Here is a 26,179-nt window from a genome sequence, read left to right as displayed (position 1 = left end):
ATGTTGAAATAAAATGAGGTTGTAACTAAAAGCATTTCCAATGATACGTTATAACACTATTAGCTTAGTAGCTTAACTTTTTCATGTAAGTTTTTAAATTACAATACTACAAGTATTAGCTTAACTTTACCCATTAATTTTTTAGTTAGCTGTCACACTTTTAAGTTGCAAACTCTCCCAATGCCTAAACTACTAACACAAACTATGGTTTATATGGACTTACATATATTTATTTAATTGGTATATACCTTTCTATTCAAAAGGTTATTTACGCTTTTATTGTTTTATGAGGAGTATTTTAATAAAATGTAAAAAATCTATTCAATAAGAGGAAATATTTTTTTCGTGAGTCCATTTAAGCTACTAGTTCCATGAAGCTTGTAACTCAAATTAAGCTAGTTCATGTAGAATAACCCAATGACTGAACAACTAAATGTAACTTATTAAATTTTGCAAGCATGTTCTTTTACTCAACTATTTGAGTGCTCCACGTTGACTTGATTTGAGCTAAAGTTTAAATTAATGTACAAACTAACATTTATCATATTTAATGAAATGTTCATGTAAATGTTTCTTTAATTCAACTTCTTAACAGGTTAGAAAAACCCTTATGCTATTTGCTAAAGTTATAAACTAGTGTACTACACTACTACAATACTAATCTAATATAGGGTATATATGACACTTCATATATGTTTTTTTCTTAGACTGATTTGACTCGGGTTATTTAAGAGCAAATACAATAAAATTTGGGCCGAGTATAAGGTAAATCTATGTAACTAAATTTCGGGTCGCATTTAAATCATACTAGTATTTAAATCTTAGTATGTTTTACTTGTAATCCCTCCTATTTCATATGTTGTTGTTCCCTTTTTAATAAAATACTACTCACATATATTATTAAAAGTGGAACAACATATGAAATAGGAGGTAATATTTGTTAATTTCGGTACGAGATTGAGTAATTCACATAAGCTTAACAAGTACGAGGAACCGAAATGAAAATAAAAAGAAAATGAAGGGCCACATAGTTACAGAGATTACGCTATATTATACTGTAATCAGAATAATACCATATTATGGAATAAGTTATATTATGTTACCATTATTAGGAGATCTTATGATTAGTGTTCCGGGTGTAATTCCGGAGCAGGATTTGTTACACGTAAGCTTGTAGAATGATGATTTTGCTTGACTCTTCCTTTCGGCCTCTCCTGAAACAATGAACAAACTGAGGGCTCGGCTTGGTACCGAGCGAACTCAATCCGACGCTCAAGTCAGTAAACTTAAAGAGGTTAAGTTGTGTGTTACTTGGCAAAGTATATTGTAGAGAGATAAAAGAGTTAATACCAGATGAATAGTGAGTTTATTTGATTCTTTTCGGATCCTCTTCTCAATGAGAGAAGTGGAGTATTTATAAACTTTCACCTCTTGTCACGTAGTGGCCAAGTGGCAGAGCAGGTGGAAAGACTGTTCTACCCTCGGCCGAGGGACCCATGGCAGGCCGGCTGGCCGAGTTGACTCCATGCCGAGGGGTCTTGGATGTGAGTACGCGGATATGCCTCCCGGTGGTTACTGGCCGACCAAAGTGACAGTCGACAGTGCGCAGGGCTGCGTCGATTAAATTTTGTCTAATACGTTGACTTGCTGTGGATGTCTTTGACCTTGCTCAATATGTTGACTCGGTCAGCGGGTGCAGAATATGCCCCATCAATTAGGTTTAGATCTTTGTTAGATCTTTGTTTTTTTTGGTACGAAGGTTTAGATCTTTGTAGTACTATAAATACGGTACTATTGTATTTGTTTGTGACATGAACGAACTACCTCTCCGATTTTAATACATAAAGTAAAAGTTCAAAGTCCTATTTTTTTGCGTTTAATTTCAGTTCACTTTAATTCAGTTCAGAACCGTGTCTAAGGCCTAAGGGTACTATAGTCATTGCAAAGCCAATTCCCTTGGCTTAAGCCAATTTCACCCTTGAAAACAAAGAGCAATCAAAACAACACATCTCTATCTCTTCATAAATAAATCAGCAAAAGTATATACTGTCACTCAATAGAGGTATATGAAGAGTGTGAAATGAACCTCTCAAAAGAAACAAACAAAATTTAAAAGCAACCTTGTAGAGTTGGCAATCAAAGATGTCTTCTTCATCCTCCAAATTTCTGTGATTTTCCAAACACAAAAAAAAAAACCCAACATTATCAATAGTTGTTCAAATGCTCTTTTCTTACTACCTACTACTTCAAATTTTGCATGATTTAAAATTCTCTTGAAAAAAAACAATCATCATTACTATTTTACTATTCCATCATATCACTTTTTTCGAGTTGTTTTGACTCGATTCGATTGATTCAGGGTAAGATTGCGTACATCTGTCGGAATTTTATTGGCAAAGGTTTTAATATCTTTCTTTTTTAACTCTATATCAGAAACCCAGAAGGCAAAATCATGATTCCTGTCATATAATTCCATTATTCGAGTGTGGTTTGACTCGACTAATTAAGGTAAGGCTGCGTACATCTGATTTAATCAAAGTAGAGATTTTTACTGGCAAAGATTTCATCTTTCTTTATTGTATTATAAAACCCAGAACAGAAAATCATGATTGCTGATTTGCTGTCATATAGTTTCATAATTTGAGTGTCTTTTGACTCAACTAGATAAAGGGTAAAGCTGCGTACATCTGATTTGATCAAGCCGGGGTTTTTACTAGCAAAGTTATAATATTTCTTAGTTGCATTGGAAACCCAGAAGGCAAAACTATAATTGCTGTCATATAGTTTCATAATTTGAGTGTGTCCTGACTCGACTTGTTAAGGGTAAGGCTGCGTACATCTGACCCGCCTGAAGGCGGGATATATTAAGTTGGAGTAGTTGTAGTTGTGGGCTGAGTTAAAAGATGCCTTTGGGAAGGTTTGCTGTGAAAAATGAGTATGGTTTGGGAGTTAAGGAATTGTATAAAGATGGGGTTGAGAGTGAAGATCCAAAAGCTGTTCTTGATGGTGTTGCTGTTGCTGGTCTTGTTGGTCTTCTTCGCCAATTAGGTGATCTCTCACAGTATGTTCCTTTCTCTCTAATTGTTAAATTTCCTGTGTTAATTTTGATTTATTTGCCTTATTTTAAGGTTGGAGTTAATGATTGATTTTGATTAAGTATACTACTCCCTCTGTGCCGGTCATTTGTTGTCCTTTTCTATTTTTGGGTGTCTCAGTCAATTGTTGTTCTTTCTATTTTAAGAATGAATTTGATGAGTAATTTGATCATTCACACCAATTTGTTCCACTTGTCGTTTAGTCATTGGCCCCTTCCTCTTTCCTTGGTCTTTGTGCCAAAACCAAAGGACAACAATTGACCGGGACGGAGGGAGTAATAATCTTGACTATATTGGATTACCAATTAATCAAGTCAGCTAGCTTAAATGGTAAAGTCGTCGAGTGTGAATTATTGAGTAAGAATAGTCATGATTTGGGTACGATTGTACAAAACCCGTTTGCATAGGAATCCTAGAAGACAGTGAGTGAGTGGTGATATTCATGACCCGGGTTTGAAACCCGTTGATATCAATATCGCCATTGTGGCTCCCTTTATGCTGTAAATTGTTTTGTTACTGTGGAACGATTGATTGAATTTATCTGGACCGAGTAAGTTGTTTTTTGTTGTCTGCCACTGTCGTCCTTGTTCCAGCAGTGGAGCTGGGGTATCATGTTTGGTAAGGGAATTGAGGGGCTGTGAAAATGAGGAGACTGTAGAAAATTAATAGTTGCAATAATGGCTGTGTAATTCATTGTCCCATGTACATGCAATTGCTGAAACCTGTGGTGGTCCTCTTTGTTTACGGTCGATGGGTAACTGAAATGCACCTTTTATGGGGTTGATACTTGGTACTCCTTAGCAGTTTGGGTGAGAAGCTACTATTAGAAGTAATGGTAATTCTTCTGTGAGGGAAGGGTAGTTTTGTAAATGTGATCAATATCGTGTAAGTTTGTCTGGGCTTTTGAGCTTCTAGCAAACATTAAATTGGAGGTTTTATGGGCGACGGTGATCCTATTTAGAGATGATCAAGCACGGGAGTGACGGGACTTTCCATGGGAACCTGACCCACAAAAGAGAGTGATATGTACAATGTTTCAGTAAATTTAGAGACTGTTCTGTCAACCCGTCCCACACCTGCTTACGCATTTGTTTGTGGGCCACAAAATTTATAGCGTACTATGCCAGACACTCATTTGATCCCATCCAATGCTGTTGTGAGTATAGTTGACATGCTCTTCGTGAAGGAGGACAGCCTTTTCGTTGAAGTTACAGCCTGTTTCAACCTTTCTTCGTGCTGATGGCTAGTTCCTTAGGATCTTCTCTGCTCCATCAGCTCTTTGTTTCTTTTCGGAGCTAAAACCCCAGATATTCCCATTTATGATATTCCCATCTCACAATTCGTGGTTTGCTGGTTAATCGGTGGAAATCACATGTCAGTAATTGAGATAAGAAACTACTATCCGCATCACAATTATATTGTCTCTATATGGCTTTGGGGTTTAACTAATGTCAACTTTGAACAATAATTCCTTTATCAATGTAGCTACAGTTACTATATCAGAAGTACTATTTTCATGCTTCCATTGTCAAAAAATCGTATCTATTGGATATTGTGAAATATAACAGGCAAAGTCGATAACTTTTGCTTGTTAAAGTCAAGTAGGGGAGTATAAATTTGATGGAGGGAGTACATTTTGAAGGTAGGAAGGTGCTTCATGTTTTAAAGTTGCATAACTTGTACCCTACGATGAAAGAATCTTCTCTGTAATTTACGAGTGGTAATGTTCTGGTTGTACTGTTGGGGCGTCTCCTCAGAAGCGACGCGCTGCACTTCTTAGACCCGGGTGTAGTGATAAGTATGTGAGGGTTGCTAGGTCGTCGCCCGGAAGCGACGCGCCATCTTTACATCTGGGGGTGGTGTCAAATAGGCAAGGGTGCGCTACATCTTCTAGACCCGGGTGTAGTGAAAAATATGCAAGGGTTGTTAGGTCGTCGCCCAAAAGCGGCGCGCCACCTCGAAGTATGGGTGTGGTGTCAAATAGGTTTGGATCTAGGAAGCATGGTCAAGAGCGGGTAAAGAAATCAGGACATGACTTTAGGAAGGGTAGTAGGTTACGGTTTGGTACTTGGAATGTTGGCTCTTTGACAGGGAGATTAGCTGAGGTAGGGGAGGTTATGAAAAGGAGGAGAGTGCATATATTGTGTCTACAAGAGACAAAGTGGATCGGAGATAAAGCAAGGGTGATAGCGCCTTGGGGTTATAAGCTTTGGTACACGGGTAAAGACAAAAGTCGTAATGGAGTGGGTATTGTCATTGATAAAGATTACATTGATGATGTGGTAGAGGTATCGAGAAAGAGTGATAGGATTATGAGTATTAAGCTTGTAGTCGGGGATGAGGTGGTGACGGTTATAAGTGCTTACGCACCCCAAGTAGGTTTGGATGCTTCTTTTCGACGAGCCTTCTGGGAAGATTTGGAAGAGGTGGTAGAACGTGTCCCTATTGGAGAGAAATTGATCATTGGTGGTGACCTCAATGGGCATGTGGGTACTAGTCGAGTTGGCTTTGAGAACATTCATGGGGGTTTTGGGTTCGGGGAGAGAAATGAAGCAAGAAGTGACATATTGGATTTTGCTTTGGCATATGACTTGGGTATAATGAACACTTGGTTCGAGAAAAGACATTCTCATTTGGTGACTTATAGAAGTGGAGGTAATGCTAGTCAAATTGACTTCCTTTTGGTAAGGAATGTGTGGAGGAAAGAGTACACCGATTGCAAGGTCATACCGGGGAAAGTGCCGCAACACAACATAGACTAGTGGTTCTTGATTTTCGAGGTAAGAGAGACTTGAGGAAGAGAAAGATAATCGGTGAGGCACGGATCAAGTGGTGGAAGCTACAAGGGGAAACCAACAAGCGTTTTTGGATAAGGTTGGAAGTAGCGATATTTGGTCGGATTGTGAGGAGAAAGATATTGATGCAACGTGGGATAAATTGGAGCATGTTGTAAAGGAGTTGGCGAGGGAGGTATTAGGGGAATCTAAAGGGAATAGACCATCAAGTAAGGACACATCTTGGTGGAACGATGTGGTGAGACAAGCGATAAAAACTAAACGTGAATGCTATAAGGTTTTGGGGAAATGCATGAGTGATGAGAACTTTGAAAAGTACAAGGAAGCTAGACGAGCCGCTAAAAAGGCCGTACGGGATGCGAGGGCAAAAGTTAACCAAGAAGTGTATGCCAGGTTGGACACGAGAGAAGGAGAGAAGGATATCTATAAACTCGCTCGCATAAGAGACCGAAAGACGAGAGATATTGGGAGAGTTAGGTGTGTGAAAGATATGGACGACAAGGTTACTCGTTCGGGATAACGAGATAAAGGCTAGATGGAGTTCTTACTTTGATAATTTATTCAATGGACATCGGGAACAAGGTTTTGGGGATGTAGAGGTAACACCAAGCATGGTTAACCGAGAATTTGTGCGTAGAATACAAAAGAGTGAAGTTAGAAAGGCGTTAAGGAAGATGGGGTCAAAGAAAGCTGAGGGACCGGATGGTATACCCATAGAAGTTTGGAGGTGCTTCGGGGAGAGAGGGATTGAATGGGTAACCATGCTCTTCAACAAGATTTGGAGGAGCAACAAGATGCCATCGGCTTGGAGGAAAAGCACTCTTGTCCCTTTGTACAAGAACAAAGGTGATGTCCAAGAGTGTTCCAATTATCGGGGAATTAAACTTATGAGTCATACAATGAAGTTATGGGAGCGGGTAATCGAGCAAAGGCTTAGGAGATATGTAGACACCTCGGAAAACCAATTTGGATTTATGCCCCGGAGATCGACTATGGATGCGATTTTTATCATGAGACAGTTGATGGAATACCATCGGGACAAGAAGAAGGATTTGCATATGGTTTTTATTGACTTGGAAAAGGCATATGATAGGGTACCAAGAGAAGTACTTTGGTGGGCTTTGGCGAGAAAGGGTGTGTCGCGAAAATATATTGACCTCATAAAGGACATGTATGAGGGGCTAGTGCAAGTGTTCGCACTAATGTTGGGAGAACGGAAGAATTTCCTATTACCATCGGGGTGCATCAAGGTTCCGCACTTAGTCCTTTTCTCTTTGCTATAGTTATGGATGAGTTGACAAGGGATATTCGGGACGACATCCCTTGGTGTATGTTGTTTCTTGTGATATTGTGTTGATTGATGAGACAAAAGAGGGGTGGAGAAAAGTTGGAATTGTGGAGCGGACTTTAGAGACTCGTGGGTTCAGCCGAAAGGGAGTAAGACCGAGTATTTGAGGTGTCAATTCACTAAGGTGGCGGGGTTGAGATCGACAGAGGCGGGGAGTATTATTTTCGATGGGAATGTTGTTGAGGGTTCGGATTTCTTCGGATATCTAGGATCTATTATTCAAAAAGATGGGGAGTTAGACGGAGATGTGGCTCAGAGAATTAAAGCGGGATGGTTGAAATGGAAGAGTGCTTCAGGGTTTCTATGCGATAAAGATATGCCCCAAAGATTAAAGGGAAAATTTTATCGCACGGCAATTAGGCTCCCCCTACTTTACGACTCAGAGTGTTGGGCGTGAAACATTGTCACATTCAAAAGATGAGTGTGGCGGAGATGCGCATGTTGAGGTGGATGTGCGGACATACAATGAAAGATCGGTTAAGGAATGAGGTGATTAGGGAAAAGGTTAAAGTGGCGCCAATAGAGGACAAGATGATGGAAAACCGACTAAGATGGTTTGGCCATGTGAGAAGGAGACCTATAGACGCACCGGTTAGGAGGCCGGAGACTTGGAGAACGAAAAAAGGTCCCTAGAGGCGAGAGGAAGAAGACGAGACAGACATGGTTGAGAGTGATAGAGCACGATATGAGAGTTCCGGGGCTTGAGGAGAGTATGGTGACGGAGAGGGCACAATGGAGGGAAAGGATACATGTGGATTTTTAGTATTTGATGTTTTTTTGATGATTTAGTGCTTTTATTTATTTATTTAATTTAAAGAAATTAATTTATTTATTTTTCTCCCCTTTATTACACACTTTTTCAACAACCACTTTCTTATAGATTTTACCTGGTTCATTCCGGATCCTTAACTCTATTTCGGTTTTTAAAAATCGTTTTAATCTTTTCTCTCGATTTAAATTTTAAGTTTTTATAAAAGAAAGACGGAATTCGATTTTAAAACCCCTAAGTTCACCTTGACTTTCCATTACATTTTCGTTCTCCCTTTTGTTTTTTATCTTCCCTTTTTTATTCGCATTTTGAGGCGTGCGTGCACCCATGGACGGTTCGAAAGGATAATTCATGTCAGCCGACCCCAAATCATTTTGGGATTAAGGCTCTGATGTTGTTGTTGTTGTTGTAATGTTCTGGTTGTACTCTCATGTTTCACTAAGTTCTTTTAAACGTTCGCTATTGTTTTATTAAGATATAATGAGGGGAGGGGAGGGAGAAGATGCATGGTTCATTACTGTTCTACTAAGTTCTTAGTGATGGTATTTGCAGAATGTTTGTTAATTTGATTTTGCACCATGTATTGTGGACTTGTAGATTTGCAGCCGAGGTTTTCCATGGCTTGCAAGAGGACGTGGCTTCTACTGCCTCTAGAAGTCGTAAGCTGGTTACTCGCGTGCAACGGATTGAAACCTCTTTGCCATCTCTTGAAAAGGCCATATTGTCACAAACTAGCCACATGCATTTTGCCTACTCACCTGGTATGTTTTATCTCATATATTTCTCAGTTTGCTAGTTGGCTAGTCATGTGACTGATGTATCAGTTCATCGAGATCCAATCCTAATCACGATGTCATTTTTTTGTTCTTGAATGGGCCTTTTTAATTAATTCTTTTAGGTTTATGCTCTACTCCGGGTAAAGATCTCCCCAATTTCGATTTGCACATATAGGACAAAATTTTCCGATACCACATTTTTTTTTCTTTTCTTTCGTCAAATTAAATATTCAACATATTTTGTACTTTTTTTTTTCCGAGTGATTTAAGAAAAAATACTGTTTGTTTATTCTATAAATATTTTGTATTTAAAATCAAAACAGTTAGTTCAAAGTTAACGTAAATAAAATGTATAATACAAGTAATAATCTTCAATATATTCCCAATTTCAATTGGGTTTTTGATAAATGGATCTGGATGCTTCATTTTTTTGTCCAACCGAGCCAACCATAAATTATTCTAATTGATAATGTTAATCTGAATCCTCGTAAAACTCTAAAGATTGGGTTTCATCTTGAAATGGTGTTAGTAAGAAATCGTAAGTTTCCACAAGTCTGTTGCTATTTTTTTTTTTTAATGCAAGGGCAGTATGGTTACTTTCTTTGGTCTTTGGATGCTTTCTGTTCATAAAGGTCAATAAATACAATGTTTTTTTTTTGGTGAATTAATGAATGTCCTATTGTCCTAGTACCGGTATACCTAGTCATTTTTAGCGCCCTGCTTACACAGTCATGATCAGAAATTGGGGCCCGTGATTTAATTCAGTTTCTTGAGTGAGGTTTATCATGGTACAGTGTAATTAAGTACTCCTAATTAAGTACTCCTATAAATTACAGTATATACAAAGAACAAGAGTTAGCTCAAGTGGTAAGAGCTCTCTTACCCCAACTGCTAGGTTGGGGGTTCGATTCTAATCCGTAACCCAAAAAATAAAATAATTTACAGTATATACTGATCTACATCTGTCCTTGAGCTTGGATTTCTTTATCAGACTGCATATAAGATTTGTCGCTATTAATATGAACTCTCGAAACTTCCTTTTCTCAAGATCAGCAGTTTTGCAGGCTCCGAGTGGCATCCTCGAATTAAAAATGAGCAAAATCATTTTATATGTGATGACTTGCCTCATTTTATCATGGACACATATGAAGAATGCCACGAACCTCCTCGACTACAATTGCTTGATAGGTAGAGTCGGCTTCTGAAACTTCAGCTTATTCTAGTTTAATTGATAATATGTGCCTTACAGTTAGCTTGTTGCAATAAAGGTTTGACACGGGTGGTTCCGGGTCGTGTTTAAAGAGATACTCAGATCCAACCTTCTTTAGGCGGGCATCGGCCACCTCCGAAGCACGTAACAGAGAGAAATCTCAAAGAGAAAGGAAGACTCGCAAATTCAAGGTACATTTTCTAAAGTAATGAAAAAAAAAAGAACAAGTACATTTGCCGCAAAATATTTCTTGATTATCTTTGTAAATGATCATTTCTCTAAATGATTCGTATTGTCAATGTATCTTGTTTATTTCCTTGCAATTTGATGAGTTTTAGCTTTTGTTTTCGACATTGAGTATGTTGCCACACGTCCCTTTTCTTTCATAGTTATGGCTGCTGGTAGGATCATTTGTTCGTATGAGACTGAGTGCGTTATTGTATTTGAATTTTGAATTTTTAAATTCAGTAATTAAGTCACGTGTTAAGATTCTAATTTAACATCTGCTCTTTTCAGGGAAGGTCATGGCGACATAGTGAACGGTTCTCAAGTTGTGTACCTAGTGTGAACAACAGTGAAAGGTATCTTTTTTAAACTCTTTGTTTGTTCAAAAGAGCCTTAAAAGATCCTGCATGGCCGTCACCAATTTTTTTTTCTTTTTTTTTGCTTTTCTTTTCTGAGCTAAAGTCGATATGATTTGATGGTTTCAGAGTGCAGATTTCTTCTCAAGCAGGCTCCTCATTGGATAGGACTTTTAGATCAGATCTCGGAGATCAGTCAGATTCCTTTAGCTCCAAAATTTCTGTTCAGCCTGATAAAACGACGACTAAGGAACTACCCGACACTCGTCAAACAAATTACCATAGTGAACGCATTTCCGTGGATGATAAAGGACTTCGAGGCAAACCCCCTTGTTCTGATGTCACCTGGGATGAGAAGTTGGAAGTTATGGAGCATATGGATGTGAATTATGAAGCTGAAGATGACCAACATACCCTTGAGAAGAACAATATTTTACATCAGCAGGACATGAAACCTGACTCTACGGAGAGTATTAATCAAGTGGACGACATATCTGAGAATGGAAGCATTACAAAGTCCGAGACTGATCAGAAGTATACAGAGATGAAGCCAAACAACATCACCCCAATGCCTGAAGGACTCCAGCAAACGGTGAGGTATCCCACTACAATTCCTTATTGGGAGGACATGGAGTTGTCTCCGAAGGATAGTGGGCTTGATAATTTTCGAGACTTGGATGAGTCAAATGTTGACCTTCATGAGCCTTTTCATCAAACAGCACCTTTTGTTTCGAAAAGTATCAATCAAGTGGACAACTTATCTGAAAACGGAAGCACTACAACGTCCGAGGCTGATTGTCTTTACGAGCAGCGTGTAAAGACTGTTGATGCTAAAAGTTCCCAAGCGGACAACGTATCGGAAGTTACAAGCTGCTCAGAATCAGATGCTGATGGGCATTACCTTGGAACAACCATAAATGGGAAGTTCATAGAAGCAAGTGGACCAAGTCACCTTCACGAGACAGATGTGAAGCCTGTAAATGTTAAAAATCTCCATCATGTAGAAGGCGTACCTGAACATGACAAGGACCCCACAACAATTATTGATTGGGACACGGAGCTGAGTCATAAAGATTGTGGGATTAATGATGTTCGAGACTTGGATGAGACAAACTTTGACCTTCACGAGCCTTTTTCTCAAGTGACAAGATTTTCTGAAGGTCAGAATTCTCATCAAGAGTGTGATTTAGCGCTAGAAACCATTCCAGATTCTTTTCCTCAAATTGCGAGATTTCTTGAAAATGAAAACTTTCCCATGTTGATCCCGAAAGGCAACTTTGTATCAGATCCTTTAGACAGTAAGTTGAGGATAGGCGACGTTCAGTACATGCTTGAGGCTATTGAAAAAGACAAGTGGGCGATAGAAACAATCGAGGCAAAACATGTTGGTACTTCATCTGCCCCGGTAGCAGAATTGTCCAAAGTTGAAAACCCTCTCCAGTTGGTCACTAATGACAAGTTTGCGAGTGGTCTATCTGAGACTAATATTGAAAAGTCCATGTTGGACGCAGGGACGATCATTGAAGAATATGATGGTCCTGTGGATACCTCTACAGGAGTGAATAATGCGAGTTTACTTGAATGGCCTTATCCCGAGGATATCGACAGTGAAACTGACTACTTTGTTGATGCACTTAATACAATTGACTCGGAATCAGAGAGCGAATACGAGACCCAAACCATAAAAGAACTAGAATCTTTGACTTCTAAATGTGAACTGCTAGAAGATGCATCAACTGCTCAGAAGGATGGAGTTATCGATGTTTGGGTGCAGCCCAATGCTCCCCTGTATCTGACCAACTTGGACAATCTTGAAGATGCATCAACTTCGGAATGTAAACTGCTAGAAGATGCATCAACTGCCCAGAAGGATGGAGTTTATGATGTTTTCGTACAGCCCAATGCTCCCCTGTATCTGACAAATGTGGAGAATCTTGAAAATACAGTGGAATCCCACCAGTCTGAAGGCGCTACAATCGAAGAAGGAGACCCGCCACCTTGCTTTTCTAATGAGCAGTCTTTTGAAAGCCCTCCATCTGTACCCACTGTTTCTCAGGGCATAGACGTGTGTGTTAAAGCCGCTGAAATAAGATTGCAACCTGCTGTCAGCAAACCTGTAGAAAGCCCTCCATCTTTACCCACTGTTTCTCAGGGCATAGACGTGTGTGTTAAAGCCGCTGAAACAAGATTGCAACCTGCTGTCAGCAAACCTGTAGAAAGCCCTCCATCTTTACCCACTGTTTCTCAGGGCACAGATGTGTGTATTAATGCCGCTGAAATACGATTGCAACCTGCTGTCAGCAAACCTGTAGAATCTAGTTCACAAGATTCCCTTGATGACAAGACTGTTTGTGCACCACCTCATGTGTCTGGAGATATGCCATTGGAATCATCTACCAGTTCCTATCCTTATGCTTCATGGACCAATGGGACCCTTTTCGGACTACAGCCATCAAAGCCACCTGTTACCAGCATGTCAAATTCTGATCTTATGAGCTGTGGCAATGGCCATGTCGATGATGTTCCTGGAAGATTTTTGTCCTCATCTGTGAGAAACTATGACCATGATGGTAATTTCAACAGTAATAAGCAAGACGTTGGTTCCTTGAAGCACGTGTCTCATGATGTCTTACACAAGAAGCGTGATAAATCTTTGGATCACGATGAAAGAAACAGAAATGACGATTCAGCTTTACAGGATCTGAGTAATGGCCATGTCAATGTTCTTGAAAGTAAAGTTCCATCTAATGCTGATTCGGAAAATCTACGTTCTGCAACCACTAATACGACTGAAGATAGATCATCTTTGCTATCGTTGCTTGGTCAAAATTTACGAAAAAGTGGTCTTCGAAGGAGTGGATCATTGGACTCTAATGTTGAGAAAACCCCAAATAATCCTTTGCCAGCTTCTGTGGATGAAAAATCGCAAGTTTCAGCGAACTCACCTCCACCATCACCACCACTCGAGCTTATGAAGATATCCTTTCGGCCTATCGATGGCTTGGAAACTTCCAAACTAAAACTCAAATATCCAGAAGGGATTGATCACCATGAAAGTAGTATAGAAACATTCCCTTCATTTCAATTGGTTCCAGAATCCTCTAGGTTGCATCATGATATGGGTTCTGATTCTGATGACGATACGTTTTGCCGATCATACCCATGTGATGATTCTCTGGGCCATCTTTCGGATTCAGGCTCTGAACAGTGGGAATCTGAGGATTCTTCAGAAAGTAATGACCATGCATCTTATGATGGATTACGCAGAATCTCGTCAACTGAATCACCCTCAAGCTCTCCTCAGCATGATGAAATCTCCCAACGGGGTATACCTACTGGCCCCACAGGTCAATCGACAATTTTGGGTACAAAGATTGGTTACGCAGAAATGAAAGCGTGTCTGAGTCCAGGTGTGGACATAATGCCTCAACTACCTCCTCTTCCGCCTTTAGAGTGGCGTGTATCAAGAACGCTGCTAGATGGAGTGGAAGACAAGCCAGAACAAGGACCTGACAGGCTGAATAGGTCTTTTGATTCTCATCATTTAAATGACTCGGCTATATTGCAAGGCAGATTCCGAGAGTCAGATACAATTGTGAAACAAAAAAAGGTGATTGATTACTCACATCTCTGCTTGCTGATAGTCTGATACTGTAGTTCCTTGATCTATATTTTGTGCTGCTGAATATACTTGACCTATTTCCATTGCACAAGATAGTCTCTTGAGAGTCTGTCTCATTCGTAAAAGTTACGAGACATACAATCAACAAGAGTTGGATTGATTGTATTAAGGAAAATGATAAATACAACCCTTGGCTGTATTTAAAGTGCCAAAAAAGGAATGAAAACCTTAAATCAAGCATTAATGACATCAATTTACGCGTAATTGTGTCTTAAATTCCTAATTTAATTCCATTTTGGGAAGTAATTTAGTTCTTAAATACAGCCCTAAGGGCTGTATTAATGATTAATACTCGTAAATGGGTAAATGAAGCAGTCTCAAAAGAAATTATTTTGTGAGACCGTCTGTTTTTGAGAATTTGTGCCATTGTGTTGTCTAATTGTATTCTTGTTGTGAATCGTTTCTTGCTGTGAATCTAGCCGGGAGCTGAGCCCAAAGAGCGTGATCAAAAGCAAAAATTGTATGCGGCTGATGAGAAGAACGTGGACGACAAGGAAGATTTTCTAAATCAAATTCGAGCCAAAGTAAGGACTAAACTTTGTTTAAGATTCCCTTGAGCCTTTTCACTGAACTATAACATTAAAACGCAGTCGTCTGTAATCGGAAATCAGAACTTTAATGGTGGTGTTATTATTATGGTTAATTGAGCTTCCTAGCCTAGCTTTTTGCAGTTAAATGGATGTTTCAAATCCTGTGATAAACTGACTAACGACTTTATTCTTTCTTTATTCCAGTCTTTCAATCTTAAACGTACAGACACAGCTCGGTCACTTTATACAACACCTAGCCTTCCAACCAGCACCAAAGTTACTGCTATCCTGCAGAAGGCAAGTGCGATTCGCAAGGTTAGTCTATTGCTTCTCCTTGTCACAACCATCAAGATTCAAGACCGCTATTTGAAATTATATTTGTTATTCCCTCCGTCTTAGTAGTTTGGAAGTTCCTTCTCACATGCTTTAAAATTTGCATACAACCCAATAAAATGGAGGGAGTAATTGAAAGATAACCCGTTTGGTGTTTTAGAAGTTTGGATTTAGTTTAGTCTATTCGCTTGTGGTAAGCCACTCGACTATTAGGCAAGGTCCCTATTATATGCCAAAGGCGGGATCTTTGAGGCGGGATCTTTGACTCCCGACTTGAAACAAAAATATGGAAGCATGTTTTCGTAGCAAGTCATGTTATTGTACACGCTTCAATTGTTGCATGGTTTTGCATTGCAGGCTGTAGGAAGCGATGGTGAGGACGATAGTTGGAGCGACACGTGATGTAGGCGATGTTAAGCGTCTTCTAGGTATAGTATTAGTACAAGAGATCTCAGGAATTAGTCAAGATTTTCTGTGAATAATGGTGGTTGTATCTATGAATAAGATTACACAGTTGTGTAGGTTGCCCATGTAAGTTCGTACGACCTCGATTTTTTTAATTCATGTGATTAAATTCATGTTTATTGTAATTTTTTAGGCTAATTTTAATGATCTTTTACATTGTTTAGTTCAAGTCTAGTTCATGTCATGTTTGTTTCATTTGCGGTTGGTTTTGCTTCAGACGGGTCATTTTGGTCTGAAGTAATAAGACTGGATTTTGTAACCATTTTACAGCCATATCATATGTGACCACTATTGAAAAACAAGTTGTCATAAGCTGTAACACTAGATGTACCATTGTAGTTACACTTGACTGTAAAATTGTCACATATGCCAGTTTGAAGCTTCAGATGAAAAGTGACCGTCTGAAACAAGAATTTGAGAAACATTTGAGCATAATTTCAATAGTCGATGTCTTATTGCATGCACGCGTGTCAAATTAGAGGTACATTTGCAAACAGAAAATACACACATTTTGATAATCTTTGATCGTTACAAGTTACTAATAGGGATGTCAATGAGACGGGTACAAATGAGTTTTATCCATGTAGCTATGGGGTGAATTTGTGGTTGAGTATGGCAACAAATTCGCAAGTAGTAAGGCCTCCAATACTAACAGTGGATACACAATATTGGTGTCTCTCATCTTTGCTTATTTTGTTGGCCTTTTCAAGTAGATTTGTCTTTATATGATTCCATTCTTGTGGGAAGTAGTCTTTCTCTCGGACTTCTGTATAAGCCTGTCAAAACAATAAAAATACTCAAATTTGTTTGAGTTGGTTTCCCTTTAAATGGACTATTTTGATTTGAAATAATAAGAAGGAATTTTATAACTATTTGATAGTCAAATGTGATTATTTCTGGAAAACAAGTCACCATAAGATGTAATATTGGCTGAACCATTGGGGTTACATTTGTGATTTGACCATAAAATGATGATAAAATCCCGGCTTATTGTTTCAGACCAAAATGGTCATATGAGACAAGAATTTGTGAATTTGTTTATTTAAACACAAATGCGTTTTTCTGTGTTGATTAGGAGTATTTATGATCGGCAGTTGGGAGTTTGGACAATCTTTTTCGGAATCCTAAAGACAATTTAAAGGGTTTACCTCTCTCAAATATGTTTTTTTTTTTCACTCGCGGAAGTCTGGAATTGATCCCTGACCAATATTTTAAGAGATAGGAATCCTTACCGTTTATACCAAACAACTTTAGTTGGTTATTTAAACACGAGTGTGATACACCGGGCCACCTTGAAAAGTTTGTCTTTAAATTTTGTAACACGCCTAACATTGATTATTTTTTTGGGTTCAAATAAGCGCACTATATCGTGAGTAAAAATTGAACCCCTTAACTTCACGTTGGAATAAGCTACGACAACTCTTATTACTTGAGTTAACTCTTGTAATCTTGTTCTTAACATGCATGACATTAATGCGATGGTCATTTTAGTGGGCTATTGTTAGCGACCTGGCATGATTTATATTTTAATTTTATTCAAATCACAGATATTTTGTCTTGAGTTAAAGAAATTGTTGAAAAATTACCCTAAATTTAGGCGGAGATAAATCTTAAATAATTTGTTTGAGTTAAAATAATTGAAAAATGGAAGTTTTCTAAGTCTTTTGCTAGATACAAAATTGAAAATTATGTTTGCTTATGTTGAACAGTAGGTCTCCCTTGTGACGGGTCGGATCTTGCGACGGGTATTTTGTGAGTGGAAATGGGTAGATGGGATAAGGTGGGCACCCACCCCATGTGCTCCTTCTCTCACCCCCTATGGGTTTTTTGTGAGACAATATGGTACCCGTCTCTTGTTTGTGACGGATACCCTCCGTCACAAACAAGATTTTGTGTATGTTGAATCCTAAGACTTCGTCAATGTAAATAATTAAATATTGGGGTCAAGTATGTTTTGTCTTATCAATAATTCCACTTGTTCTTTCTAGTTGAGTGTTCAATAATTGCCTATAACTCTTTGTCCTAACCAACTAAGGTAACACAAAATCTCATTGAAGACGGGCGATATACGTCACAAGCTTGTGACGGATACCGTTTTCTCTCACAAAATGCCCATTGAGAGGTGAGTGGGAAGCACATGGAGGTGCCCCACCTTATCCCCTCTCTCTTTTTGTGAGAGGTCACAAGCTTGTGACGGGATTAGCCTGTCACAAGCAAGACTAACTGCTAAGGTAAGGAGAGCTTTTTGTTAGATATATATATATTGTATATATTAGTTAGTCTAGTAAATATCTCTTTTACCTAATTTAGTTAGCATATCTCCTAATTATAAGGAATGTAATCCTCTAACAATATTGTATACTTCCTATATAATGATGTGAATAACACTAACCCTAGCAAGGGATTTCAGTATATGATATGGTATCAGGCTTCCATTGGTGAAAATCTCGATTTTCTCCCTCGATCCTAGCCTAGCGCCGCCCGGAGGTATTTCGATACCACCATTGTCACCAGGGGGAACCTACATAGTAGCAAAGGGTAGCACTCGCTACCCCAAATACCCGGAAAATGGTTAAGATTATCGACTTTTGCTACCCCAATTTTTTTAAATATGCACCTTAACATAAGTATAAAACAACATCAGAAAAATTCGCTACCCCAAAATTTTATTTCTAGGTTCGCCCCTGATATTTGTCACCATGACTGTCGACGCTAATACCCCTCCTCCTCCTCCCTCTTCCAAAAGCAACCTTCACCCTGTATTCACCGTAAACAATATCCAAAACAAAGTTCGCGTCCTCGACGGCACCAAGGTAACCTATGCGACATGGGTTCGCCTTTTCCGTCTTCACGCTGAAGGGTACGATGTACTCGCTCACATCGACGGTACACCGGCCCCAGCATCCTCCTCTTCGACTGATGATACATACACGGATTGGAAGAAGATAGATGCGCACGTTTTGCAATGGATTTACGGGACGATGAGTGACGATCTCCTGCCTCGGGTTCTTGAAGACGAATCGACCGCTCGCGAAGCATGGCTCCGGGTGGAAAATATCTTCAACAACAACAAAGGGGCCCGCGCTGCTGCACTTGAGTCCGAGTTCAATGGCCTCCGACTCGAGAGTATGCCATCTTTGGATGCATACTGTCAACGCTTGAAGGAGCTCGCTGGTATGCTTAAGGATGTTGATGCTCCGGTGTCCGATGCTCGCCTTGTTATTCAATTGGTACGTGGCCTACCCGGTGAGTATGATACGGTTGCATCTTTTATTAATCAATCGTCTCCTAATTTTGAGACGGCTCGTAGTATGCTAGATCTTGAACTCCACCGCAAGTCCTAGAGAGAAGACACCGCCATGCTTTGGCGACCCCCGGCGCTCCCGATCGACCCCCGTGGGTTGACCCCACTCCCAAGGCCACCCATGGTCCCCCGCGTCAGTCCTCGTCTCAAAATAATAATAACAATAATTACAATCGCCGTCGCAATAATAATAACCGTAATAATAACAATAATAATAGTACTACGCCACATAGTAACACTGTTGCGCCACCACAAGCGACACCCCAAGGACTGCCACCACCTTATGCGTGGCCTTCTCTCCATGGTTGGCCATCCCCGTGGACCCCCCCACCGTGCCCTTACCCCACATACCCGGGTTGGGCAATTCGTGGCCGTATCCAATGTCACAGCAGCAGCCACGAGTTTTTGGTCGAGGCCAACAGCGAACTCGTCCTATGGGTTAGGCCTATATGCTCGACAGTGAGCCCTCGCAACCAACGGACTTAACGCAAGCTTTTCAAGCTCTCTCGGTCCAACATCAAATGGACCCGTGGTACATGGATACGGGCGCTTCATCTCATTTGGTCTCCGACTCCGGTATGCTCTCCTCTCCTCTTAATTCGAGTAAAATTCATTCTATAAATGACGCGAGATATAGCATGTGGAACTTGATATACATTTCGTTCGTGATAAGGTTCGTATTGGTGAAGTTCGCGTCTTACATGTGCCATCTGAATACCAGTAAGCTGATATTTTCACAAAGGGTTTACCGCGTTATTTGTTTGAGCGTTTTCGATCCAGTTTGAGCGTCCGTGCTCCTACCGCTCCAACTGCGGGGGTGTGTTAGATATATATATTGTATATATTAGTTAGTCTAGTAAATATCTCTTTTACCTAATTTAGTTAGCATATATCTCCTAATTATAAGGAATGTAATCCTCTAACAATATTGTATACTTCCTATATAATGATGTGAATAACACTAACCCTAGCAAGGGATTTCAGTATATGATACTTTTCTCCCTACATACGGGGTGCGTAAAATTGAAAATTACGTTTGCTTTTTGCTTAAGATGATCAGAAGCGATTCTAGAATTTGATATATTGAGGTGTGTAAAATTTTTAAACAATGAAAATATCGAGTTTTTTGAAAAAAAAATTTTTGTTTAGTTAAACAAAATGTATGGTGATATGATATTGGATAAAATTAAAATTATTTAATACAAAAATGGAATCCATGATCTCTAACTCTCTTAAGGCTCTAACTAAAAAATATTCTTAACCTCCACTAGAGACTAGATCCATATAATTTATGTGCTCCCTTACTAAACAAAATTATACTCCTTCCCATTCACAATAAACCTCCCATTTCATTTTGGCACAAATATTAAGGAAACACACTACCCCACCATATAATTAAATTTCAACCACACAAATACACTACCCCACCATACAATTAAATTTGGACCACACACACTTACCAAAAAAGGAAATAGGGAGGTTATTGTGAATAGACGGAAAAAGAAATAGGGAAGTTTATTTTGACTGGGAGGGAGTACTCCGTAATTGTTTTTGGGGAAAGGGGGTGCAGATGAACCCCTCGTGAGAAATGTCACTGATGATGGTTAAGACCTCAATTATTATATCTATTTATATCTTATTAGCTCCACTCTAAGGGAGTAGTCCCTTAATTTTTACACTAAAATGTTAGACTCTCTCTCCTTTTATCAATGTGGAACACTCAGATATGAAATTTATCAAGATTCTTCACAGCCGAGCTCATCTAAATCCAAGTCGATTCAAAGCCAGTTATTAAATCATTAATTTCGTGTGAGGTTTTGGTCATATATTCGTTTCGGATTAATTGACTTGAACAATAATTAAGCCCGAACTGAGTACAAACAATTTTTTTTTTTTTTTTTTTTTGGAAAAAAACATAAAATAAAACATACCGAATTGTCATATTTTCTATGCCAAGGTGCACACCAAGCGACCATATAGTCACAAACTTGTCCATCAACAGTCTTCCCTCGAAAAACTCGAGCCCCTTTCGAGCCAAGGCTCTGGCTAGTCGGGTGCACATGTACGAACCCGAGCCATTGACCATTTTCAAACGTTCTTGGTGGTTCTTCCTTATACACACTACCAAGCCAATCCATCTTTTGGTCTTCAACAATCTCTAATGTATCCCCTGACGCGTTATATATAAGAATTAGAGTACTAACCCCGTCTCCATAATCCGCCTTAAGGCTCAAAGCATGGTTAAGAGCATTCATGTTTTTGTTACCCGCTTGTATTAATCTCATTGCTTCTCTTGCTCTATCTTCTTGTGTTATTGTTTTGCCTCGGTATCGTTTCATAGGTGCTAAGGTTGCGTTGGTTATGGGTGCACCAAATGGGTTCATATTTGAGTTTTTTAGGGAATTTTGGAGATAATTAATTGATGGTGAGTTTGTAATTTTTGTTGTTGTTGGATGAGTTTTGTGAAAGGTTCGTCTATGAAAGTTTCAAAGATGAATAGCTAGTCGTTGGAAGGAAAGAAAGGAAGTAGAAAAATGGAATAAGAAAGGTGGAAAGGGAGATGGACTTTTGGACTAGGTAAGACAGACACTCCTCTTAATCAGTTTATTTGTGTCCGACACAGATGATTGTGAGACACACGTTAAAATTTGTCACTTTTACACCTATAAACCAATGTCTAATTTTCTTCATTTATTTAGATATGTGAAATAGCACAAAACGAATAAAGTGGCTAACTGAAATGAATCCGGTCAAAATCGAATTAAAACCGAAACTAAGGTCAACCCATTTAAATCGAACCGATTTAACCTAATCTAAAACCGAACTGAATGATCCGTTTACCAGGTCTATGTACAATGAGACACATTGATCATATTATGGTTTTCTTAACATATTGGGCCTTTACTGATCCAGATATGAATCTTTGAAATTCAAAATGTGTGGATATTCGTCAGATATACTTCCTTCATTCCGGTCAATTGTTGGCCTTTGATTTTTGCACAAAGATAAGAAAAAAGGAGAGAGTAAATTATTAAATGACAAGTGAAACAAATTAAGTGTGAATGATCAAATTGCACATCAAATTTGTTCTTGAAATAGAAAGAAGAACAATTGACTGAGACGTCCAAAAATAGAATAAGACAACAAATGACCGGGACCAGGGGCGGTTGTGTAGCAATTGCTACACCAAAACCCAAAAAATTAATGAGAAAACGAAGATTTGCTACACCATAAAGTATGTATTAATTAGTCATTAGATGACATTATGTCTCACGTAATCATTCTTCCCCACTATAATCTTATTTAAATCACAATTCCCATAGTATATTAGTACAATATATTACTATTAATGACACCCTATTTATATCTCATTTACTCCATTAATCTACATATCATCTTAATTACTCCATGCTTCAAAGTTCCAACTAACCCTCTAAATCTTTGTTATCTTATTAATTGTTTTTTGCTCCAAAATTATCAAAGAAAAAAATGATAAAGAACATGTAGAAATTTTATTGAAATTGATCAAAGGGCAAATTTTAAATTAGACAATCATTTTGCTCAGTTATTTGTCGATTTGTGATTAGTATGTCTGTATGTGATTTTCTAATTGTTTGTTTGCTTCTTTCTTTTTTTTTTCATAAACTTAAATTATTTTGTATTTAGAGGTTAAGCTATTTTTAATATATTATCAAGATACCATAATCTATAAGTAAAATAAATAATTTGCAGAAGTTCTACGTGAAAGAAATAGCAAAGAATTGTAATTTAAAAGATAGTTTTATATACACTCTATAAAGAATACATAAAATTGAGTCGTGTTAATTGTTTTTTAGCATTATATTTTTCTTTGCTACACCAAAAAATAACTCCTGGGTCCGCCCCTGACCGGGACCGAGGGAGTAAATCAACTAGTGATGTTGTCTAGACGTGGCAAAATGAACCCAAATCCGAAAAACCGATCGAAGTAGCGGAATTGATATCCAATCAAACATTTGATACGGATAACTTAAAATACCCGAAACCCGACCAAATCCGAATCGAACCGAACCGAACCGAACCTGGCGAATTCAACTAAAAATCGGATGATAACCGAGCTTGAATATATCCGACTTAGCCAAGTCTAAATTATTGGCATGTATTGACTCTAGATATAGTCAGCCTTTTGGGCTCTTCTCCAACTGATCAAAAGTTCAAAATTAAGGGGTCGAGAATCTTACATCGGATTACCATTTGCACTTGTAAGTTCCTTTACTTGTATTAAGCTAGGATTTTCAATTTTGTTTTCCTGTAAATATTACTCAATTTACAATTCTTGCAGCTATATATTAGGGATAAATATCTTATGTTTGTCTTTTAATTTATTGAGCTATAATAATCGGAAGAATTGCGATTAACGTTTTTCAACTTATGAAGCGGAATTTCTTAAGACCGAATCCATATGTGGTTGAGGCCGGTAGGGTTGGTTTTCTGTCGGAAACTTTCCAAAAAGGCCGGACCGGATGCAGGGTGGCGTTTAGGCTGGGTTGTGTTGTTCAACTTCGACCCGGCAAAATTGACTTGGCCCGAATAACCCAACCCAAACAATACCCGAGTTAACAAGAACCAACATGACTTGACCCGAATATTTATTTAGTTATTGATATTCCCTCCGTCCTAGTCAATAGTTATCTATTTCCATTTTTGGGTGTATCATTGATATTTATTTCTGTTTTTGGTAATCTTTTGTGGACCATTTGCATGTGGGTTAAGTGATTTGTGTGGTCCAAATTTATCGATAGTTATTTTCTTAATCTTTGTGCAAAAAGTAATAGATAACTATTGATCGAGACGAAGAGAGTACAATTTTATAGTCCTGAAATGACCTGACGCGACCTGATATGACTTATGTTAAGTCAAACTCGAAAATGACCCAATCCAAACTGACTTGACCTAAACCCGACACATTTGACCCGTTTGCAAGGTCTAGGTTCAAGTCAGATGGATTAGGAGTATGGAGTACCCGTAGACTCGACAAAATTAACTCAAACAACACCCAAACCTGGTCTGGTTGACTGTTTTGCCAAGTATAAGTACCGGTGGCAGAGTCAAATGTTGCCGTTGAGGCGACTGTCCTTCTAGCTTCCCCTTCCTTAATCCACCACTGATGGGGAGTGGGGACCGGACCCGACCGCTGAGTTGGGCTGGGATGACCAACCTTGTTGAGTTGTTGGCCATCTCCACCTACGAGGCTACAACCAACTTTCACCTTGTATTATGTTTCACACTCCCTTTTATTTTTCATTTTTTCTTTTCTATTTTGTTCGCATTTTGAGGTGTGCCCACCGCCTCACCCATGCACGGTTCTAAAGGATGATTCATGTCAGCCGACCCCAAATCATTTTGGGATTAAGGCTCTGATGATGTTATTGGAGGAGAGTAATGTCAGCCATATGGTTTAGCCACCAGGCTAAATGTTGCATAATTAATACTTACCTAAATGCGGATAATTGGTAACTGTAGGCATACCGAATAATAATGGTCAATAGAGAAGTGGGCGATATAGAGATGATAATGGAGGATTCTGAACTAGGAAAACTCGCCAAAACAGTGTATAACCAAGAAGCGGCTTTCATGGATGGCTTTAATTCTGAACTCGCCTATGCCAATTACCTCAAAGAATGCAACGACGCTAATGACAAAGTTGTTAGCCTACTCAAAAGATGCAATGATTTCAATGCTCGAAGCAAAAAATGGAGTGAAATCACGGAGGCGGAGCAATGTCACGTGGAGGTCGAAGGCCCACAGGCCGTGAACTCCAAAGTCGCACATGATTGTTTAAGGCAGGCCATTGACAAGACCATGGAACGACTAAAAATCTGGTTGCCAAAGAACTGGAGTGGCCTTGTTAAGGAGCTTGAAGATGAAATCGAGGTTGCTTATGCGAAATTTATTAACTTAAGGAAGAAGTTCTGTGGAAATCATGAAAGTGAATTAATCAAGACGAGTCAAGGAAATCAAGGAGGTGAATTAATCAAGGCGGACATTGCTAAAGACATTCTGGTTCATGTTAAGTATGGAATTAACATAGGTTTGCAATGTGTTGGGAAATGTCGGTCACGAACGAAATGGGTTAGTATGATTGCGAAAGACTTTGAAATGCTTGCTCGGGAGCTTGAAGGTCTGGATGTTCGGAATGAGAACGATATGAAAAGATTGGTTGGGAATGTATCATTGTTCAAACAGCGTATCTTGGAGTGAGTAGTTAATCCGGAATGGTTTTGCGAAAAACGATTGAGGTATTTATCAAATGTTGAGCAGGAAAAGGAATGAGATTTGTTTTGAAGATGAATTTAAGCCAATTTTAATGATCTTTTAAATTGCGAAGTTCATGTCATATTTGTTTAGGATCACATGATAAGTTTTAGTATGTCATGAATTTCATTTTGAGCTTGTAACTTTTGTATGAAAGTAATTGTGCTCTATAGTTCTTAAATAGTTCATTTACTCATTATTATATGAATGTGTTTTACATTACACCAAATATATTTTTATTGTCATATTGTTCCTTCTTCTTCCTCATCAAAACAAATTACGTCACTAGACCTGACAAAATCAACCCGATCTGATTGATCAATCCAAAATGGCTGGCTCGAACTATAATATCCAAAATGTGACCCGAAACCAAATTGACCTGACCTATCCCTAACACATGACCCGAGCGGCCCGACTTGAAATGACCCGATCCGAAACCACCCAACATAAAAAAAATAACCCGACAAAACATAATTCCAGTGGATTAAAAAAGTCTTGAAATTACTAATTTGAAATCATACTTTATATTATTTGCGATAATATGAAGAATCAATTATAAAAATAAACTACCTCACAAAACATAAACGGTGATAATTCAAAACATACTTTTTTCTATTTAGGCTCTTTTTGACAAAACTACTGAAAAAATAGCTGAAAATTAAGAGCCGATAAAGTAGCTGATTTTTATTAAAATTGTTTGGAAACTAGCTGAAAAGCTAGCTGATATTTGACCAAATGACGTAAAAGAAGATGGTTTATTATTGCTATCGCTTATATGTTTTTACTACTATTCTTGTGTTATTGTTGTTGTCTGTTAGTAATAATGTCATAAACTCACAATATAGTCTTTTCAATATTTTTACACAAGTCTCCAACATGTTTCAAAGAGAATGAGAACAATAATTAATATATCACGATTAGGTAAAATATAAAAAAATCCCTAACAATATATCGGCGAAAAATGTACTTTATGAATATAAAATTAGTTCTCTATTAA

At 38.5% G+C, this 26,179-nt stretch overlaps 3 protein-coding genes across 4 annotated transcripts; 2 read left to right on the top strand and 1 right to left on the bottom strand.

Annotated features, from left to right (window-relative positions):
* Nucleotides 1-1,938: 1,938 nt before the first annotated feature.
* On the top strand, nucleotides 1,939-15,767 carry LOC141596165 (SCAR-like protein 2). 2 transcript variants are annotated; one of them, XM_074416256.1, is made up of 9 exons: nucleotides 1,939-3,061; nucleotides 8,605-8,768; nucleotides 9,848-9,971; nucleotides 10,052-10,184; nucleotides 10,510-10,574; nucleotides 10,704-14,184; nucleotides 14,676-14,780; nucleotides 14,991-15,101; nucleotides 15,477-15,767. In XM_074416256.1, exons 1-9 carry the CDS (start codon nucleotides 2,904-2,906, stop codon nucleotides 15,519-15,521), a joined length of 4,386 nt encoding a protein of 1,461 aa, XP_074272357.1. In that variant the 5' UTR covers nucleotides 1,939-2,903; the 3' UTR covers nucleotides 15,522-15,767. The 2 variants fall into 2 exon arrangements, with proteins under 2 accessions (XP_074272357.1, XP_074272358.1); XM_074416257.1 differs by having other exon boundaries at nucleotides 2,056-3,061; nucleotides 9,840-9,971.
* Nucleotides 15,768-16,016: 249 nt separating this feature from the next.
* On the bottom strand, nucleotides 16,017-21,368 carry LOC141596166 (23 kDa jasmonate-induced protein-like). The gene is made up of 2 exons (XM_074416258.1): nucleotides 20,820-21,368; nucleotides 16,017-16,360 (listed from the first exon to the last, which is right to left on the bottom strand). Exons 1-2 carry the CDS (start codon nucleotides 21,270-21,272, stop codon nucleotides 16,172-16,174), a joined length of 642 nt encoding a protein of 213 aa, XP_074272359.1. The 5' UTR covers nucleotides 21,273-21,368; the 3' UTR covers nucleotides 16,017-16,171.
* Nucleotides 21,369-22,978: 1,610 nt separating this feature from the next.
* Nucleotides 22,979-25,411, top strand: LOC141596162 (uncharacterized). Its single transcript, XM_074416253.1, has 2 exons — nucleotides 22,979-23,129; nucleotides 24,391-25,411. Exon 2 carries the CDS (start codon nucleotides 24,406-24,408, stop codon nucleotides 25,126-25,128), a length of 723 nt encoding a protein of 240 aa, XP_074272354.1. The 5' UTR covers nucleotides 22,979-23,129; nucleotides 24,391-24,405; the 3' UTR covers nucleotides 25,129-25,411.
* Nucleotides 25,412-26,179: the final 768 nt, after the last annotated feature.

This window comes from Silene latifolia, chromosome 8 (assembly GCF_048544455.1).
Source record: "Silene latifolia isolate original U9 population chromosome 8, ASM4854445v1, whole genome shotgun sequence".
In the NCBI taxonomy this organism is placed as follows: Eukaryota; Viridiplantae; Streptophyta; class Magnoliopsida; order Caryophyllales; family Caryophyllaceae; genus Silene; species Silene latifolia.
The sequence above is the reverse complement of the archived record's forward strand: the minus strand, read 5'-3'. Positions and strand labels throughout refer to the sequence as shown.

Excerpts from the sequence above, each read along its gene's own strand:
- LOC141596165 (XM_074416256.1), top strand. The coding sequence starts at position 2,904 with ATGCCTTTGGGAAGGTTTGCTGTGAAAAATGAGTATGGTTTGGGAGTT. Across the intron at positions 8,769-9,847 it reads GCATTTTGCCTACTCACCTG|GCTCCGAGTGGCATCCTCGA; the intron begins GTATGTTTTATC and ends GCAGTTTTGCAG. Across the intron at positions 14,185-14,675 it reads CAATTGTGAAACAAAAAAAG|CCGGGAGCTGAGCCCAAAGA; the intron begins GTGATTGATTAC and ends CTGTGAATCTAG.
- LOC141596166 (XM_074416258.1), bottom strand. The coding sequence starts at position 21,272 with ATGAACCCATTTGGTGCACCCATAACCAACGCAACCTTAGCACCTATG. Across the intron at positions 16,361-20,819 it reads ATAGAAAATATGACAATTCG|GCTTATACAGAAGTCCGAGA; the intron begins GTATGTTTTATT and ends TTGTTTTGACAG.
- LOC141596162 (XM_074416253.1), top strand. The coding sequence starts at position 24,406 with ATGGTCAATAGAGAAGTGGGCGATATAGAGATGATAATGGAGGATTCT.